General features: G+C 38.8%; 3 protein-coding genes across 10 annotated transcripts in view; 1 reads left to right on the top strand and 2 right to left on the bottom strand.

Annotated features, from left to right (window-relative positions):
• Nucleotides 1-8,700, bottom strand: part of LOC131694293 (phosphatase Herzog) — a 160,322-nt gene extending 151,622 nt beyond the window's left edge. Inside the window, exons 1-2 of one of the 8 annotated variants that reach the window (XM_058982908.1) lie at nt 8,586-8,700; nt 6,784-7,152 (exon numbers count right to left, since the gene is read on the bottom strand). In XM_058982908.1, coding sequence (XP_058838891.1) covers nt 6,784-6,870 — 87 coding nt within the window. In that variant the 5' untranslated portion in view covers nt 6,871-7,152; nt 8,586-8,700. The other 7 variants (XM_058982910.1, XM_058982906.1, XM_058982907.1 and 4 more) reach the window with 7 other exon arrangements.
• Nucleotides 8,701-10,281: 1,581 nt separating this feature from the next.
• LOC131692028 (proteasome subunit beta type-7) lies at nt 10,282-11,380 on the top strand. The gene is made up of 2 exons (XM_058978855.1): nt 10,282-10,455; nt 10,531-11,380. Exons 1-2 carry the CDS (start codon nt 10,394-10,396, stop codon nt 11,309-11,311), a joined length of 843 nt encoding a protein of 280 aa, XP_058834838.1. The 5' UTR covers nt 10,282-10,393; the 3' UTR covers nt 11,312-11,380.
• A 3,205-nt stretch (nt 11,381-14,585) lies between these two features.
• LOC131686935 (uncharacterized protein K02A2.6-like) lies at nt 14,586-15,518 on the bottom strand. Its single transcript, XM_058970966.1, has one exon. The coding sequence runs from the start codon at nt 15,516-15,518 to the stop codon at nt 14,586-14,588; it is 933 nt and encodes a 310-aa protein (XP_058826949.1).
• Nucleotides 15,519-17,981: the final 2,463 nt, after the last annotated feature.

Raw genomic sequence — 17,981 nt, 5'->3', positions numbered from 1 at the left:
TTCAGGATAATTATAAATATTGGAACCCCAATGTACACATCATTTCTATCGACTCGTGTCCAACGGTCCCAAACCTTGATTATATGATAATTAATCATAATCTTTTATAGTTGTTTTAACATTTAATGAGATGCACAACCATAATTTTCAGTATTATAATTTTTCATGATATCTACAAACTGAAACGCTAGGAAAAAAAACAAGCGGCGGCACTCTTCGATGAAGTATGCGATTCAATTTATTTGTGCAATCATCCGTCATCGTCAATCTGATTGCGGCCAATGATTAATAAATAGTGTTTGCTCAACGATGCAGCAGCTACTGATTGTCACTGCCAGTTTTATTGATTTCTCGTTATATATGCCTAGTGGGGTTTGGCTGACACCCAGTAGAGACCCGCTATCGGCGTTAATGCATTGCTGCTCGTAAAATATACCGAAGAATAATATTTAAAGAATAGTCTGGTAATTTGCAATGGGAAAATAATCCTGTAAGAGGTATGAAAGTTGCGAAAATGTGTGCGAAATAATTAAATACAATAATCTAGGGGTTATTTATCAAGGTGTATTAGGTAACTTTTATAGCGTTTTGACACAATATGCACCCGCCCTAGGTATCGAAAAAGTAATCAAAAAGCAAGTCACAAGATAAGAGGCCAAACGTATTCAACCAAATCAAACAAAATAAACGATAAAGAAATATGTGTCACATGGGAGGAAATCTAAGAATAAAAAAGGAGCTGCCCACAAGACACAATCACGATCCCATTGAAAATTCAATTATTTTTGCGAGCGTGCAATATAGTTCGTGGGCGAATCGAAACTATCGACCCATTGCAGGACTTGCCTGGTTAACATTATTTCTCACGTAAAATCATGATCGTGTCCTGTACAGTCGTGATGCGCTGGTTGGGCCACAGCCTTGTCCAACTAACGAATTTGATTCGCTAGTTGGACCCTAGGATAGGATCCGCCAGCTGGCTTCTTCTTATATTTTACTAATCCCTGTTGAAAACGACATACCCCCACTCGACCAATGTTGCCAAAATATTTGTTTTGTTTCGGTCGTATATTTGTTCTGATTAAAATATTCTATATTATGTACCAATTTCATGGAAAAATCAAAGATTTAGTCTTTATATCCGCATTTAAACGATCATAACGTTTTTTCCATCGGAATACAGCAAAACAAAATAATATATATTCGTTGTTGGACATTACGAAAAATATCTTCACGCCTCTTCATTTTTGTAAGTTGCTTTCTGAGTCAAGCAACCTCTGTCACAAGAATAATTTTCTCTGTTCGGATTTATTTTAAATATTCTAAAACTACTTTTCTGCAAGGTTTAATTTTTGTTTTGGAGGAATGTATAGGTTTTTACATGTGATTGTTTCGGAGAAAACAGCAGTAGAAAATACACTCTCCTATTTACACCGATGATCGATTCAGTTGAAAACTGTAAAATTCAACTGTATCGATAATACCAAAGGAAGAACAAGAAGCGACTTCCGGGATAACTTTCTCCCTGTTTGCTCAGTACTTCCAATTTACTCGGTACTGGAACAAAGACAATTTTTACATGATGTTCAAAATATTTTCATACTTACGCTACACAGCCTGTTGATTTCGAAAAGAGGCATTTCCGCATTACTCCGCACACAGAACAGAATCCACGATAACCGCGCTACCGGATCTCTCGGGAATTTCAGTTCTGGATAATATGTTTGATTTCGTCTGCCAAATAATGCCTGCACTTCATAATTACAGACGGAAGTTATAGAAAGAAAGCGGTATCTCGAGAAAACAAAAAAATCAACACGGTTAACAATCGTCGTTTTATGTTTGATATCACAATATGACAACACTTCCAAGCAGCCCTTTGGTACTTTTAGTTTCCAAGCCGAAGGTTTGCCTATGTCACTTTCGTCCAATCACGAGCTGGTTCAGAATTGGTTCAAAAACAGAAGACAGAGCTGGCGGATCCTATCCTAGGTTGGACCGACTGACAAATGTCAAAAACTCTCCAAAGAAGATGTTGGCAGTGTAAATACATCTGTTCACATCTCTAAATATTGTCAGATTGGTTGTCAAAGTAAATTTTACGTGAGATTTTGGCGTTCAGATGCTTTTTAATTGGACAATGGTCCAACTAGCGGAGGTCCAACTAAAAAGCGGTCCAGTTAAAGATTGTCCAACCAGCGAATCACGACTGTACACAACCCTTTAATTTTTGAACAATTGCAAAATCCAGAAAATATTACAAAAATGTTATTACAGTGGTGATTCGCTGGTTGCTTACTTTCTAACTGGACTTAGTTGGACCTCCGCTAGTTGGACCATTGTCCAACTAAAAAGCATCTGAATGCCAAAATCTTATGTCAAATTTGCTTTGACAACCAATCTGACAACATTTAGAGATGTGAACCGATTTATTTTGACTGCTAGCGTCTCTTTTGGAGAATTTTTGACATCTGTTAGTCGGTCCAACTAGCGAATCAAATTCGTTAAGGCTAGTTTACAGTTCGCAAAATAAGTCACGGGATTTGTGCCGAATATTTTTCCGCCGATATCCTCCAAACTGTCAAAAAAAAATTGTTGCTTCTAAAAAATGCTAACAATATCAAAAAAGCAACGAATTTTAAACCTAATGAAAATACTATTTTCCCCGTCGGAAACAATTTATGTTGATTTGTTCCCGGCCGTATTTTTGTGTGGAGAGTTTTTAAATCCCACGATGTTTTCCGCAGTTGGGTTTTACACTTCATGAAACTGTCATTTTTGGGTAGACTCACGAGATTTGAAATCTCGCGTTCCATTCAAAATACACAGAGACCAAAATCTCGGGACAAGTTTTCCAAACTGTAAAATAGCCTTAAGAACCAAGACAGCAACACAAATACCCTCAAAACGGTGAAATGCTCGTGTTTGAGTGGAACGAAAACTCGGATCGAGTGCCCCTAGTATTGCCCTACCATTTGACTCAATGCGTTGAACAAAGATGGCAGACGCTGCTCTAACCAACGGCTTCAAATGGGTAGGGTGATAATAGAAATATGGCAAAATCGGCTGATTATCCTATTACATGCAAATGCAAAGATACAGTCGTGATTCGCTGGTTGGACACTTTTTAAATTGACTGCTTTTTAGTTGGACCTCCGCTAGTTGGACCATTGTTCAACTAAAAAGCATCTGAATGTCAAAATCTTATGTCAAATTTACTTTAACAATCAATCTGACAATTATTAGAGATGTGAATAGATGCAATTACACTACTAACGTCTCCTTTAGAAAGTTTTTAACATCTGTCAGTCGGTCCAAGTCACGAATCAAATTCGTTAGTTGGACAGAGGTGTGGCCCAACCAGCGAATCACGACTGTATAAGTGATCTTCCTATGGAAACATAGCAAATACACGATTTTTGATAGGAAACACCTCTAAATCATGTCCAAATTAAGTAATTTTTGACGACAGTTCTTAAATTCACACATAGAACAAAAATCTGAGCTGACCCATGTATATTTCAAAACTTTTTCAAAATGTGGATAGGTCTACTGCACACTAATGGATATTTCGCCTGTAGCTCTATACCACGCTGGGATAGGAACAATAACATATCCTTAAGTTTTAGCTCCCTGTGCATGGGTTCATCTTTGTATGGGGAACCAAAAATCCGGATACACAATTGCATTACTACAGGTCAGTTACATATCAAATTATATGAGGTTCCGTAATCGGATTAACAAAGATCACACGAATAATACTCTACACGCAGAATCGTGGCCATGTGATAATTGAGTTTGCAACGTCCGGTCGGTGCCTTGAGTAGAGTACTGCAATTATGCTTGGAAAAATGCAACAAATTCTTTCACATTTCCGGACTCATATCCAGCACAAGTGTGTCTGTTTGAATGCAAGTTTGTATGCGATGGTTGGCATGTTCAGATACAGCCTATGACCGAATCATTTGCTTTATCCACATTTACACCTGTACTAAAGGGTTTTATGAAAGACGATCTTTCCTTCCGATGTTTACTTTCGATCACTCAATTACAAATAATCCAATTGTTCAACCCAAAATGTTGGGCTCATCTCATCCCACTAACCCTGGTAAACTGTCCAATTAAGTAATGTTTGTGCAGAAGCACAATTTCATTTCCAAATATTTATCGGCAAACAAACTGGATGTAATTAAAAGTCCGCACGCAACGGGCGCATTTGCACTCCACAGCCTGTCTCGCATCTCGACAGACATAGACCAAAATTTGAACGAAAAATAAATTTGAACTGCATGAGTTTTCTCGCTGCCCGCACCGGTTGGAGCGGTTTGATGTTTGTGCTAAAAGCGCTAAAAGGCTAAGAGTTAAAATTAGATTCCCCGAAAAGTGCGGCTGAAAAACGATAAAGGTTTTTTATCTGCTAGTGTGAAGCAGTCAAAGATGAAAAATGGGATCGCACAATGTATAGTTGGACGGAACTCGCGAATGGAAACAAAACAAGTGTCAAATTGATCCAGCACACAAATAATGCCAGTTTAAACCAGTGTACGCCAGAATGAAAAAAAGTAATAACATTTATACGCGAGTCTCAGGTTATGAGACGTTGTGGCATCAGGAATGCAGATGACAGTTAATCTTGCTTGTTTCATTGCGATACCTTCCCTATTCATCGTTTCGTTACGGACAGAGTTACACGTACAACCGGTCAAGTGTCAAGATATCAAGATAGCACAACCCAACCGATGTCAAAGATTGCTTTCATAAATAAATGTGCGTCACCATGTTCGATAAAAAAAATCATTTGAATTTTAACAAGCATGCCGCAAACATTTACTTTTATTTGAATGGTGTGGCGTGCGGAACCGATAAGTGTTTCGGTGGTTGGTCGTATTCGGTGTCTTTTTATCTTGACGATAAAAAAGTGTTATCTTCTCGCATCTCGAATCTAGCTATCTAAAAAGTGGATAAAGGTGTGGATGTTTAAAGCCGCTGACTAACTCAACTGTTCCTGGAGTGCCTCAGCTTGATGAGCCACACCTATTCAGTGATGCTATTTTTTAATGATTAACTTTTTATACGGTAGACAGCGGTGCAATCGAGTAGCGTAAATATCAATACTAGTTTTTATTCTCAGGTTATCTGAGACCGGACTAAAAACAGGTGCCCAAAGAAAGGCAATTTTTTCTTTGAACAATTGTTCAATTTCGTCTTTTTTCGTTCATCTCAAAAGTCATTCAATGAAACGCAGACCAGGTCAATTAATTCAACCATAAGGAGAAAACTGAAAATCGTTTTCAACGCTTTCTTTTTCAATTCACAGTCGAATTTGTTCACTCACTACACTCTGCCGACGGTCTGCTCTAGTACTACTCGAGCTACTTATCAATAAAAAATAGTGACTGGTGCAAAGCGGTTGTCAGTTGTATTCTATTCCATTATGCCGGATTGGTCACACGAAAAGCAGTCTAGTCTATGAAAAGCTAGATGTTTGATATGCGTTGACCATTGCGAAGGCCGCATCCGGGGAGGGTGGTGTCGGAGCAGTCGGCATAAATATAAATAAGCCGCTCGCTGTAATACTATGTTGACGTCCGTGAAATACTGTCTGATTTTTTTTTAACTAATACACATACAGCTAATTTTGATACGTTTCCCTCTGATTTTGTAGCCGTCATGAAATACCATCTAGTGTGTATGTGGTTGTGTGTATAGAGTTACATACAACACAAACAGACACACACTTAGAGAGTATACAACTAGCTATTGATAGTAAATTTGTGCAACTGTCAAGCAGACAAAACGCTAAACTGGTATTAGTGACTTCTCTTCGTGAGATGGGCGCAGTCCAATCGTTGTGCTTGTGATTGTTTCGTATCGAATAGTAATTTGATGTGTTGCTGCTCCCTTATTACTTCACTGCAGAAATATTTACTCTGTTCCGATTGAAATCAAGTTGGAAATCGGCGACAACTTTCGTCTCGCATGCTGCCTACCACCCCAAGACAAGCCGGAATGTGCACCCCTGGGCCCTACAACTGCGATGCTGATACTGGCCAGTGCAGTTTCTATCCAAGCTCAACCAGCTGGATTATTAAATTCGCAGCGCACCGAATAAGGGTCATAGAAAGGCAAGCGGGGTATGTGTCATTGTGTTGGGCGCTTTAAATATTACAGGTTGACGTGTTGGAATGTATTGCACTGATTGATCATGAAAATGTGTAGATGATTTGATTGTGAACAGGCGGTATGAAAATATTGCACAGATAAATCATTTTTCTACGGTTCAATTGAAAAGTAACTTTTTATATTTTATATTGGTATTTAGTTGTTCACGAACTCATTTGAAATAGTTGTACATTGCGAAGTGTTGACTACGTCAATCTCCGCTCAAGCGAGAAATTCACTATAAAACCCTTATTGAATGTAATAAATTATCATACCATCTGTGTCATACCCCTAATACAACGCTACGATCATGGAGTTTACCATTAAATCCACTACGCATACGTTTATCGAGAATCAGTTTTTAATCGCATACTAAAAACTGCCACTCTATCTTCTCAAATCGTTTTAATCTAGTTCTTCATCAAACTTCAATTATTTTCGTTTAACACAGTCGAAAGAGCGTGTCATTGTATATCAATCATACACACTTTCCCGCTGGTCAATCTACCAAAACTGATTGCTAAACATTCAAACTTTCTCCCCCTGGCTATAATACAGTCCGGAAGTACGACAACCGCCCCTTTTCTGGTAACGGTCAAGCTAGTTCAGTAATATGTTCACCTTTTTCGCCTGGGTAGCTGCTGTTAAGTTGCTGCTCGTCATCGCGCGAAACCTGCGTAATGATGGATGTTGCGTCCATTTAAACATTGGCTTCTGGACGCTCCCTCCTGGAAATTTGCTGTACTCCGCAGTCGCAGGTTACTGAGGTGGCCTTTATTGGTAACAAAGCCGCCCCCACCGTCGTACCGTTCGTTCACCGGAACAGCACACTACGTGCACTGTGAGCTTCCAGTGTTTTTGTTTGTTTCAAATTTATTTTCCGACGTTCGGACTCTCCATACACTTATTCCTTTTCTCTCTTTCTCCGTTGTGGCCAGGTCAGGCAATAAAAAACTACACAAATGAATTTTTAGGGCACTTCACACTACACTAGAGAAAACCCACATGAATTGAAATAAAAATATAACGAGGAAGAAATTTAAATAAATAAAACTCCAGTTGCAAAAAACTGCGATAGAAAAACGCGAACCGTACAAGAAATACACCTTTTTCCACTGTCACACTTCGTAGTATATTTCTTATTTTTGCTTATTCTTTTTGATGTTGCTTCGGTGTACGTAAACTTAAACGCGCTCGCTTATGCACACACTGAACCCGATAAATTTCGACGAATAAATTCACATTCGCCACAAACTCGGACAAAAGTTGGGAAACAGCACGCAATATTTGCTTCTTTCAATTGGTTTTTCCTTCTTATCCTATCACTTCTCAACTGACAGCTTTCTTTGCTGTCGATTTCTTGGTATGCTTCACAAAGAAACCGAAATAACTCACAGAAAATAACGCAAAAATGTTTGAGCAGCACAAAAAACGTCTCACTTTGTCGAAAGATGGCCTCTGTCAATCAACACAACACATCCAGTAAGCCAGCCAGCTCTCGACCAGTCATCGTACGCTGTAGTATTAGTCAACATCAACTCTGTCGTCGAAAACTTGTTGTGAGTTGTAGCTGTATACGTACACGGTTGAAGTTTCCAACACATCAACTTTCGTCTCAATGTTGCCACCAACTAGTTTATTTTTTTTCTGCCAAGCAGTTTTTCTAGCAAAGACTTCAACGTTGAGTATGTTTTCGCGATGGTACTGCATTCCGTGTCAACCCACGGTATTTGTAGGTATCATAATAATTTTCTCATACAAATGTGTCCATCACAGTTATGAATTCCGAATCGCACTTATAATTTTACCTTCCAATTAGAACGTTAACCCAATTCAATACGATTGCTCGATTTATAAGTACCGAATGTTAAAAAAATCTTATCTACTAGACTAATGAACCGAGTAACTGAAATTCGGTCTTGGAAATTCCGGCAGCCCTGTTCGTCACGGGCCGGTTTGAGTTTTGAGAGTAAAAGTTGAACAGACGTGGAAACTCAACACTTTCTACTGCTGCTGCTTGGCCGTCGCTAGTTGCCTTGTTGGGACGAGAAAATAAAGCTGAAGGTGATGCAAGCTTCGCGTGTCGCGTACACAAATACACTCATCCAAGTATCTGACTAAAGATAACATTGGGGACGGGGGCCAATGTGAAACGTACGATTTCGGGCCTTTCTCATGGTGAAGCCGGAACAGGAATGGTAAAACACGTAGAAGGGCTGCTTGCTGTTGGTATTACTGGGGTAGATATAATTCAATGAAAACCGCGGTCTGGTTACGGGTAATTAACACACCGGACAAGTGCAGATAATATTTTACAAAGTGTACAGAATCACTATCCGTTCAGCATAAATACACATCCGGCTGAGCCCAGTATGGACCGAGAAATGTGTATCCGCTAGAAAGGTAAATAGATGTATACACACATCGCGGGCGCGACCAAGAAAATAAACAACAAACTACGACGGAATCCAGCTGTAAACTAAACGGCGACCTCTTCACGTTTCGCCAGTGAAGCCCTGTCGGAGAACTTGAAACGGGATTGTTTGAAGAGTCTTTGTCGTTTCGAATCGTGACATTCTCTTCATCGATTTGATTTTGACGTTTGGAGAGGTGTGAGGCGATATTCAGTGAGTTGGTTTGATGTCCTCTAGCGAAAGTCTGGACAACATGACCACACCCAAACAGAAATGTACAGTAACAAAACCATGATTTTCACTGTGACAGTACAGTAATTTTACAATCATTTACATTAAATTTTAGTGTTATATTGTTACATGAAATTTGATTGTAAATCTACTGCGAGAACTTTGCATCGAACAATGTTGAAACAGTAATAACTATAATATTTATTGTTTTATGATTGTTAGTAGGGTAAATGATATTGTAAAATTCTATCCGGGCATATTCAGGCGAAAATAGTTTTGATTACACTCAGTCATTAAGCATATTTAAACCAAACATAAGTGTTATTAAATCCAATCATTTTTTGTTTTTTACTTCAACTAAAAAACTTATTGGTTTGAGATTTTTTTTTTGTAAGAACAACAATAAACATTTGCTTTCAATAAAACTAGTTTTAATTTCAGTAAAATTATTATTAAAAAGGAAAACAATAAATCTTATTATTAAAACAATAAATAAATTTTATTGCATTCAATAAAGAAATTGAGTATCTCCCGACCAATAATTTTATTTATTGAATTTGATCTATATTTTTATTGAACCTATAAATCTTTTTTCTGTGTGAAGAAATTATAGAGTAGGTACTTTACAACCAGTAATTGCAGTAGTTTTCTTTCCGCGTTTCTTTATTCAAAGCATTAGCTTATTTAATGTCTAGGTGTGTTGGACACCAATACATTTGTAATGTGTATAGACAACATACATATAACGCTATGTTTTCATTTCGTCATCTGATTTAACCTCATTTGGCAAAAATTCCACTCGATTTAACCTCAATCTCACACTAACACTGCACATGGATTAATCAATAAGCCTTTCTATTCCCGTTAAAGAAGAAACGGTGCTGAATTATTTCGTGAGGAAAACAAAACATTTTGCATTGCAAAAACCGGTTGAGGTTAGGTATTTCCCGGTCAAACCAATCGGAATTTGATTCGGAATCCTGAATGAAGTCATTATGGATTCCAAATCAAATGCAACAACCGATTCTGAAATCGATTGAGTCGGAATCGGTTGTTGCATTTGATTTGGAATCCATAATGAATCCATTCAGAAATCCGAACCGGTTCCGGAATGAGTTTAACTGGGTTCGTGAGGCAAACAAATAAAAATTCTTTGGCGATACCCCAGTTAAACCCATTCTGGAACCGGTTCGGATTTCTGAATGGAGTCGAAATGGATTCCAACTCAAATGCAACAACCGATTCCGACTCAATCGGTTTCGGAATCGGTTGTTGCATTTGAGCTGGAATCCATACTGACTCCAGTTAGGATTCCGAATCAAATGCCGAATGGGGACATTGCATCTGTGGTTGTAAATCAGCTGTCAGAAATCTTGATTTATTTTGCGCGAAACTCTGAAAGCACGACTCACATCTTTGTCAAATAGTTTAATCGATTTTTTGCTTTTCATCGATCTAGAAATGTCAAATTTTGCTGTCGGCTTTCGTGAAACAGCAGAAAATCAGCGTACACATTCCGGATTAGTCTGTTCGTTACTGAATTTGTTAGTTTGTCGTGATTAATCCAAGCGGAACTCAGCCTCAGTATGACTACCGATAATGCTCGCGATCTTGAGGCGCCCGGGTTCAGTTTCGAAAATTGTCGCAGGTTAGTGTTTGGCTTAAAATTTGTGTTGAGTCACAACCGTCACAGCGCTTCCATAACCTTGTGTTTTTGTTCCAGAAATGCCGAACTGGTGAAGCAAGGATTCGTTCCACCGAAGGCTATAAAAACCGGAACAACCATTGTTGGGATTGTTTACAAAGATGGTGTAATCCTGGGAGCCGATACTCGAGCTACCGAGGGACCCATTGTTGCTGATAAGAACTGCGAGAAAATCCACTACCTGGCCAAGAATATGTACTGCTGTGGAGCAGGTACGGCTGCTGACACGGAAATGACCACCCAGATGATATCGTCGAATTTGGAGTTGCACCGGTTGAATACGGGACGAACGGTACCCGTAGTGGTTGCTAACGTCATGTTGAAGCAGTTCTTGTTTCGCTACCAGGGGCACATCAGTGCTGCGCTTGTTCTGGGCGGTGTTGACAATACTGGGTCGTACATTTATTGCATCTATCCACACGGTTCGACCGACAAGCTGCCGTACGCTACGATGGGATCGGGTAGTCTAGCGGCGATGTCCGTATTCGAGTCCCGCTGGAGGCCAGATATGGAAGAGGAGGAAGGCAAGAAATTGGTACGCGATGCTATTGCTGCTGGCGTTTTCAACGATCTGGGATCCGGCTCAAACATCGATCTGTGTGTGATCCGTAAGGATGGTGCGCAGTATCTGCGAACGTACGAGGAAGCCAATAAGAAGGGTACACGTTCGTTGGCTTACGATTTCAAGCCAGGAACTACGGCCGTTCTTGAGAGCAAGTATTTCAAGATAGATGTTACCGAGGAATGTGTGCGCACGCTGATTCCGGTTGGCGGTGTGGAGAGTATGGATACGGCTTAGGGTTGGTGGGATTCTTTATCTTTATGATTCAATCTATTGGAATAACAATAAACATCCATTTTCAGACAATCGTTTTGTATTTGTTAAGTAAAACAGTCTGTTAGGTACACCCCGAAATAACAGACATATCATTATGAAGAAATTTGTCCAAAATATCAATCCGCTAATCCTCCAAGAACACCAGCTCCACTCTATACATGGTCCCAATAATTTGCTGGTGGGTTACCCATCAGGCTTGGGAACGCTAGGGGTCTGTTTCTCGCATGCTTGTTCATATGTAGTGATGTCTTTTTTACTCGATTAACGCAAATAATTAATTTCCAAAATGATCGAAAAATCAATAATCGATTACAAGCTTTCGGTATAATCGAGCAAATCGAGTAGCTGATATCAATTAATCGAGAGCATAATTAATGAAGGGTGACATTGAAAACGAAAGTCGCAGAGCAAAAAAAATATGACCAGAATTCTCCAAATTTTTCAAAATGTGTCGAGCGACCTTTTTTTTTGGTTGACAAACTAGGATTTACTAAGTAATCGATTATTGATTTTAATCGATTATTTTTGTCGATTAATCGAATGAATTAATCAATCTCTCAAATATTATTCGATTAACGGATAATCGATTATTTGCAAAAATCAGACATCACTATTCATTATAGACACTCATAGTAATAGACCAGCGGAGGTACTTTTATCGAGCCAAACAAACTGTCAAAATTCGGAGCCAAACGAGCATGACGTCATACAATGCAAATAAGCAGAACAAGTATTGCGATTTTATATAAAAAAAAATATTTTGTTATTCACAGTAGGCTTCACTTTTCATGTTCGTGTTAGTATTTTACAATGTTATTCAGAAAGATATTTATTGTTTTCTATATAAAAGAATAAAAAACATTTTACTTATGCTCTTTTTCATCAAATTTGTGTTTTTTTAAAGAAACTGGATTTTTTTTGCTTTTCTTAATTTTTTGTTGCTCAGTATCAAACGTATAACTTCTCTTTTGATTCACATATTGAACCACTTGAAAAATTATTTTAATAAAAAAAAGGTGATCGAATACAGTCGAGCACGTTCGAGCTTGCACACTTTTGGGTGATGCCAGTTTAACTCGCTTGTTTTTCTAGTTGCCAGTTTTGCGGTTTTCACATCCGCGAGTCTATTACTATGAGTGTTTATACTATTCATATGTCAGTGACGCCGGGCCCATATTATTGGCTCGAATCAAAACTCGTCGAAATGTCAATTGACGATAGGTTCATCCGGAGTGTTCATTTGTGTTTACATTTTGCTGGCGTTGCCAATTTTATTTTGTGTCCACCACCTAATGTGGCTACGCCACATCGGTTTTGCGCGTGCTTAAACTAGGGATAGCCCCTATGTTTGAGTAAGCCGGGCAAACGAGTGGATCACAGGTTCGCTTGCTTCCGACGGAGGGTCGGTGGTCACTTCGCCCGGCGGATCCTCAGCGGCTTTGCGCCGCTTCGGTTCCTAGGCCTCGGTTATGCGGCTAAGCCGCATCGAAATGGTACCCCTTAAACATTCTAACTTGAATCGGTTGTGTCACTGGAGCCGGAATACGAATTAGAACCAGCCAGCATTCCGGCTGAATTAAACTGGGAAGTTTAGTAATATTTAATCTGGAAATAAAAATTTTCTGGCAACGCTCCAGCACCCCGTTGAATTCTAACGATTTCACCACCTGGGCGCCAGGTTGACAATATGAAATGAACTTTGTTTACTTTCGACAAGTTTTGATTCGAGCCAACAACATCCAGCCCACAGTCCCCACTACAAATATAATTATTTAAAATGACCGTTAAGCGATCGAAGCATTGTTCTCGGGTGGTATATTTGTCAATCTGTGATTTCACCACCAATTCCATATCAACATTTGAATAGGGCTAATAAGATTTGTAAACAAACTTTTGTTTTGCTGATTTCTCCTAATTTGTTATCATTTCAACACAGAAAACATTTGAAAATGATTCTACCAAGGGTAAAGATGTTGATTCATGTGTATTTTTCATGAAATTCAACTCGGTGGCGGAATAATGAGCGAAATAAGTTTGTTTACAAAAGTCTCATTCGCCCTTTTGAAGAATTACTATTGAATTAAGCTGTGCACGCAGACGAAGTCGACATAAATAATGACTTTTACTGTGAGCCGTGTTTACCAATACTGCCATTAAACTGTGAAGCAATATTTGTAAACACGGCTCACAGTAAAAGTCATTTTTAGGGCCCATATTATTGGCTCGAATCAAAACTCGTCGAAATGTCAATTGACGATAGGTTCATCCTACAGACACTTTATACGGCTGGATGTTGTTGGCTCGAATCAAAACTTGTCGAAAGTAAACAAAGTTCATTTCATATCGTCAACCTGGCGCCCAGGTGGTGAAATCGTTAGAATTCGGGCCCATATTATTGGCTCGAATCAAAACTCGTACAAATGTCAATTGACGATAGGTTCGTCGATAACGATTTCACCATCTGGTTGACGATATGAAATGAACTTTGTTTACTTTCGACAAGTTTTAATTCGAGCCAACAACATCCAGCCATGAACCTACACTAAGAAAAAATATATGGTAACATTTACCATATGAGGAGGTTAATTCGACTTTTCGAGTATAGTGCTTTTAACCGACTATAGTATCAGGTCACTTTAACTATATCCATGTTCATGTTTACTATCAAGAGCTCTTGACTACAATAGTACTATTGAACATTGTATTGTACGCAGAACCATTATAAGTGGGATGCTTGTTGTAACAATGTGCATCGTTATCTTGACCTGGAACTGTTTGTTATAACTAAACGACGAGAATGGGATGTTTTACCATGCATAAACATAATTCATAATAGTCAAATTGAACACTCTGTTGTATGAATGACCATTAAAAGTGGGATGCTTGGTATAACAATAAGCATAGTCATCCTGATCAGGGCCTGCTTGCAATAGCTAAAACCTTGGGGTTTTGATATTTTTCCTCTAGTAAATTTAAAAAGGGATATCACTGTTTTGGAAATGACGAGGGTGGATAAAATAAAGTTTGAGCCAATCTTAGTTTTTGAAACCATTCCTTAGTTTATTGATGATACATGTTACCGTGATGAATATATTCGGTACGGGACTTTATTTTTAACGAAATAAAACGGCGTCCATTTGCCAAACTAGTTTTTTATTTCTGCTCTTCCCCTGTTGCCAGATATCAATGTAACATATTCCCCCTTCTGTCAATTTAAATTAATATGATGTATTGTTCAAATGTCAACTTCGAAATCATCAAACCGCAATGGACGCTTTATTTCACGCCTTGGTCTACCACGGTTATCGGCCCCGTCGATCTGCTCCGCTGCCACTATTGGTGTACTTGACCCCGTAGCTGGTGAGGATGGAGTACCCCAATCTGTAGTCGACCCATCGCTCGGCTGCTGCTGTTCCAGTTCACCGGACGTCGATAGTTTTTTCAAGTGTGCTGAATTTCTCTTGAACCTCTTACCATCCTCGGTTTCGATTATCACACTGTTGCCTTGCTTCTCAATTACTGTTGCAGGTATTGGATTGTAGAGAGGCGCTAGCTTGTTCTGAGGCATCAAGTTCCTCATCAACACCCGATCGTTTGGCTCGAGACTGGAATCCTTGCAACCATGCGCTAAATCGTATCTTCCCTTGCTACTGTACCGATAGATCTTATCATGGTCCATTATTTCCTCGTGTTCACCGTTTGTGAAATGTCCAACCTCTGGTATCCAGTCACGCAACCGTCTACCGAAAACTAATTCAGCTGGGGTACGACCAGTAGCTGGATGTTGTATGATTGAATAGACATAGTTTGCTTCTTGTAGATCGTCCTTCCAGTCAGTGCCGTTGACCTCTGCAATTCTTAGAGCTTTTAGAATGGAGCGGTTCTGTCTCTCCACTTCGCCGTTGGCTTGAGGCCAATATGGTGTTGTATGTTTTAGTTGAATTCCAAATTCTGTGCAAAAGTTTTGCATCTTCTGACTAGAGAAGTTTCTTGCGTTGTCTGATATTAAGATGGCGGGAATTCCCATCCTGAGAAAATTTTGCTTCAGTTTTTCGATGATATCCTCTGTTGTTGTCTTAATCACAACTTCGGTAATTCTAAAGCGACTGTATAAATCAATCAGAACCAGAATCGATTCTCCAGATGGAAGAGGTCCTAACATGTCCATCGCTAACGTGTCCCATGGTTGGTTTGGCAATTCCCTTATGCACATCGGCTCCGGACGCGTCACATTACTTACCACTTGGCAATCAAGGCAAGTTTTAACTGATTTTTCTGTATCTTTGTCGATGTGTGGCCACCAGACCTTGGCTCGCAACCGCTGTTTCGTCCTTTCAATGCCAGGATGGCCAATGTGCGCCAGCTTCAATACACGTTGACGCAAACTTATCGGAATGACAATTCTTTCACCTCTCATAATGGTATCACCAACTACCGTAAGCTCATCCCCAGCCAGCCTTTTTGAGGGTATATGCAAGATGCAACTGGATAATATATACACATATACCACCATAATAATCGCAATAACTGTAGAAAAGTAGCATATACGCACTAAACTGGAGGCGATATATGTGCTTCACTGCTAGTCTAAATGATTTCCTTGAACCATATACACGTTTAACGCGATCATTTATAGTGTTAAAAGTAATTCTAAAGATTCATTTTGAATATATTTACGATAGCATAATACAATATATGCGACTCATTCCTACATAAGAGTTTGATGATATGATATGCAACATTTCTTGTGAATTACTACGACTACTATTACCATGGCATGCGATTTCCATGAGTTCTTTAAGATTTCGGGTCATTCTATACGATATACTGCAATTTGTCGGTAAAGAAGGCAACCACGCATAAAAAGCATTATTAGCATATCATACGATTACCCCCAATCATTTACGATTTCGGGTCACTATATATCATAAATATCAATTTGTCGGTATAAAAAAATACGTGTAGTACAAGTCTTACAGTAGACGCAACGATACATTGATGTATTATGATTTTAAGTTGGTATTCAATTACTAACATTTTTTTACCTTGAAATGAGTTTCGAGCCTCCGACGTTTGGATTAGATCACAGAAGTTTCCACACTGAACCACCTAAAACATAGCGAATAAGATGATATTTGGCAATCATATCATATCTATCAGTAAAGACTTTTCTTATCCCATATTTATCTTTATATACGATACGCTCAATCCTAATAAGAATGTGTTCCAGATATAAGACAACAAAAGCACATAGGTACGACTTTAATATACACCAATACGACTGTGGAATATTCTTTTCACCTAGTTCGTATTACCAGTATAGCCAATGCCAGTGATGCAAGATAAACCATTTTTAGTTTATTCATCAAGTTTATCTAACTCGTTATTTTCGTTCAAATTTTATGAGATAATATACTAATATTGAGAATAAAACGTGGTTAACTACCAATTAAAAGTAATAAAATTATTTATAAAACAGAACTAATATCATTTTTCCAGAATGAAGTAAACAAAAAACTTTTATCTTTAAAAATACCCACTTACTAGCAGCACTGTCAGCAAACGTCAACGAACAAAACCATTTGCGCGCATCAATCTGTTTTTCTGGCTTTAGTGCAGGTAGTGTAAACACAATGTTTAGCGTAGTGCAGTTTATCGAAAACCGAAAATTTCAAATATTGACCGTGCCATCTTCATGGGTGAAGAATGGGATACTTTTGTGGCCAAAACTCTCAAACGAGAAATGCGAGCAATTACGTGTTAGCGGCACAGAATTCAACGGCCCAACAAAACAAATTTCCACGATCGTGTTAAAAAAATTTCGCAGTCTCCAAGCAGCAGAAAATGCCGCGGAAGAATTGTCTCGGGCGGAGGTTTCAGATGCAGACGGGAAGCGGAAATTATTGAAACAGAAAAAACCTAAATTAGCGAAGTCTCAGGACTATAACGCATTGTGTGAAGGTAAGTTTTCTTGTAAGTTATTTAAGGATTATTGCGACGAAAAGCTGATTCATCTTTGTTACAGCGCTTCAACAATCGAAGGACACCAATCATCAGCAGACTATGCAGCAATCGAAAGTCCCAGTAAAATGCGAACTATCACATCCAGAGACACTGCGGCTGAATCCGCCTAAAAATTCGATGTTACCCGAGTTCCAGTTACAACAGAGTGCTTCACAAATTAATCAGGATCTTTCCATTCCGAATAGCACAATTTCGAGAACGACCGTGACAGCAACAGATGTAATCGAAGGTAAGCAGTGTGTAGCAGTTTGCAACCGTCATTAATCATTAACCTATTTTGCATGATTTTCCAGGCACATTGCCATCGCATGTCATGCAACAGGAACTGGAACCGGTATATTGTACTGACGAAGGAATTTATTATATACAATCACATTTAACAACAAACCACCCAAATTCTGATAACCATCTTGTGGCAGGTTAATGTTATTGATTAAAGTAAGGCAACGTTTTCTCATCACAATTAAATAATTTCAGGCAGCGATGGTGTTGTCAAATACGCGGAGCTAAAAGAGGATTTGAAGCATTTTATTCAAGAATCAGTTACTTCCACAGTCGATAATTGTTTTCAAAATCATTTTGCTCGGTTGACAGCACTCATGGAAAT

Source organism: Topomyia yanbarensis, chromosome 3, assembly GCF_030247195.1.
Source record: "Topomyia yanbarensis strain Yona2022 chromosome 3, ASM3024719v1, whole genome shotgun sequence".
Classification (NCBI taxonomy): domain Eukaryota; kingdom Metazoa; phylum Arthropoda; class Insecta; order Diptera; family Culicidae; genus Topomyia; species Topomyia yanbarensis.
The sequence above is the reverse complement of the archived record's forward strand: the minus strand, read 5'-3'. Positions and strand labels throughout refer to the sequence as shown.

Coding starts and splice junctions, on each gene's coding strand:
- LOC131692028 (XM_058978855.1), top strand. CDS start 10,394: ATGACTACCGATAATGCTCGCGATCTTGAGGCGCCCGGGTTCAGTTTC. Junction 10,456..10,530: donor AGTTTCGAAAATTGTCGCAG/GTTAGTGTTTGG, acceptor TTTTTGTTCCAG/AAATGCCGAACTGGTGAAGC.
- LOC131686935 (XM_058970966.1), bottom strand. CDS start 15,518: ATGGACATGTTAGGACCTCTTCCATCTGGAGAATCGATTCTGGTTCTG.